This window comes from Homarus americanus, unplaced genomic scaffold (genome assembly GCF_018991925.1).
Source record: "Homarus americanus isolate GMGI-L3 unplaced genomic scaffold, GMGI_Hamer_2.0 scaffold21300, whole genome shotgun sequence".
NCBI classification, from domain to species: domain Eukaryota; kingdom Metazoa; phylum Arthropoda; class Malacostraca; order Decapoda; family Nephropidae; genus Homarus; species Homarus americanus.
The window spans coordinates 22501-25060 of record NW_024744298.1 but is presented as its reverse complement, the minus strand read 5'-3'; the positions used below and the strand labels follow the sequence as shown (position 1 = coordinate 25060).

At 36.8% G+C, this 2560-nt stretch overlaps 1 protein-coding gene across 1 annotated transcript in view; it reads right to left on the bottom strand.

Annotated features, from left to right (window-relative positions):
* Positions 1-561: 561 nt before the first annotated feature.
* LOC121877686 (protein zntD-like) overlaps positions 562-2560 on the bottom strand; it is a gene marked incomplete at its 5' end in the record, with an annotated part of 6117 nt that continues 4118 nt past the window's right edge. Inside the window, one exon of the mRNA XM_042383512.1 lies at positions 562-2560. This exon is cut by the window's right edge and continues 117 nt beyond it. Coding sequence (XP_042239446.1) covers positions 2284-2560 — 277 coding nt within the window.

Sequence of the window (2560 nt, the reverse complement as noted above, 5' to 3'; positions counted from 1 at the left end):
ACGTACCAATAATTTACCCTTCCCATACCATAGAAAACGTACTAATAATATACTCTATTAGGGTAACCATCGATAAAAACAGCCATCGGAAAAGACCGCCCCCGATTACTACAGAAAAACCAATTCATCTATGGGCTTTAACTTTCCGATGACCTGAATAATTATTTGTCTTCATTGGTATTTCAACGTTGAAATTAAGGCAATTTATCTTGTAAATGAAAAGAGTTGAGGCTGTATATTATCGCTTGGTTTAGATATTGTTGAAAGGATTTTGTTTAGCAAATTTTGATTCGATCCGTATTGAGAGAGAGAGATGGTTGGATAGCTGGATAGTTAGACAAACAGGAACTCACAGTAAAAAAAAAAAGGCAACTCTTCGCAATTAATCTCTCAGTTTAAGGGATTTTCTTATTCAAATGCCCTTCAACGTTCACAAATGTCCATAAATGTTCATTAGTTCCACAAATGTCCAAAAAGTCCACATATGTCCATATTATATATATGGGTGACCATTAATTATTCACATATGTTTATAAATATCAATGACTATCCCCAAATGTCCATAATTGTCCTAAAATGTCTATTGATGTCCTTATGTGGTGATTACAAAACAGTACAACTACAGTACACAAAATGTACTAATTAATGTGTTTACTCTACAAAGAATTACTTAACACTACAATACTCACGTCAACACTACAATACGTACTTAACAATTACAATAGTTAGGTGTTGACACTACAATAATCACTTTACACTATAATAGGCATTTAATCTTGTAATACAACCTTTGGTATAATCTATTTGTCCATATAATTCAGTCTCTAATACACAACACTGATTTAATCTATAGTTATATATATATATATGTATATTGTGCGTTTAAAACAGGGTTACATACAATTGAACAATTTATATGCTTATGTCAATCAGATTTGGATAGGAAATCGGCTTTGAGCGATATCCGATAGAAAGGATTATGTAAACCATTCAGATTTTTAATGGATGGTCAAGATTACTCAGATTTCAAAAGTGTTAGACAATAACAATTCTCTAAATCACGGCTATCTCAAAATCTGATTGGTTAAGCCTGTTACCTCAAATCTGATTGGCTAAGCCTGCAACCTTAAATCTGATTGGCTAACGTAATGTAGCCCAAAATCTGAACTTTCAAAATCGGTAGCCCAAAACTCTGATCCATTGTAGTGAAAAAATCTTACCCTCTAAATCTCTAGCCAAAAATCGGAACGTCAAAATCCCTAACCCAAAATCTGAACTTCAAAATCGGCAGTTCCAATTCTAATCATCACTGTCTATAGCCAAAAATCTGAACTCCTAAATCTCTAGCCAAAATCTGACCCTTAATATCGGCATTCAAAAATCTGAAAGCCTATCGTTACAATAAAAAAAAGCGATTTTCCACAACCACAGACCAAAATCTGAACGTCAGCACTCGCAGCTAAAATCTCAGACAAAACTACTAGAAAATCTGGTCTAAAAAATCTGGTTACCTCTCGCAGGCCAAAATCTGGAAACTAGCACCACTAACACCAAACCCCAAAGTTAACACCACTCAAAATCTGGATGTCAACAAGCAGTATATGGCCCAAAATCTATCAGCATATTGAGCCCAAAATCTGAACACTGACTCCAACAACCCAAAATCTGGATAGTAAATCAAATCGTCAAAAATCTGGTCAATCAAAATACCAACCCAGAAATCCCAATGTAAAAAACAAAATCTGTATAATCACAAATGGCCCAAAATCTGTACCCAGATTTTTGGAAGCGTCGTAATACATAAGAAACAAGATATCTATAGAATTGACCAATATTAATTATAATGTTAGATGAAAATTGACCCATATATTCCACATAATCTGTATCGTGGGATTAAATCTGTCTGGTGATTAAATTTGTATCTTAGGATTAAATCTGTATCTAGGGATTAATGGCAAAATCCTTGGGAGATTACAAGGACAAATGCAGGAATCAGGATGGGTGAAACTAGTCTAAAATCCTATTGAATTTCACTCTTGATAGATGCTTGTGAGGCTGAGATACCGTTACCTCTCAGCTCTGTGTTCCCAGCAAAATTAAACAGATGCTGTGAGGTTGGTCGAGCTCTTTCATTATAGTCTAGAGCAAGTACAGTCAGAGCTAGGACAACACTACTCCTAGAATAACGACACTTGTTGACTCTCAGCTCTGAATAAAGTGACCCCCCAGCTAAATGGTCTCAGCTCTGAATAAAGTGACCCCCAGCTAAATGGTTCCAACTCGTTAATACAATCTAAAAACAACAGCCAATCCTAGAATAAGTGTAGTCAGAGCTGGGACAACACTACTCCCAGAATCGCGATATTGTTGGCTCTCAGCTCCGAATAAAGAGTTCCCAGCCAGATTGACATTCGGAGAGGAGGTTGGGCGTGGTGATGGGCCGGTTGCTGCAGTTGTCCAGGTGAAGCGTGTGGTTGGGTAGGTGGAGGAGGGTGGTGAAGACTGGGAGGTTGTGATGTCAGGACGGAGATCAGAACCAGGGTGACCGTAATTGTTGTTG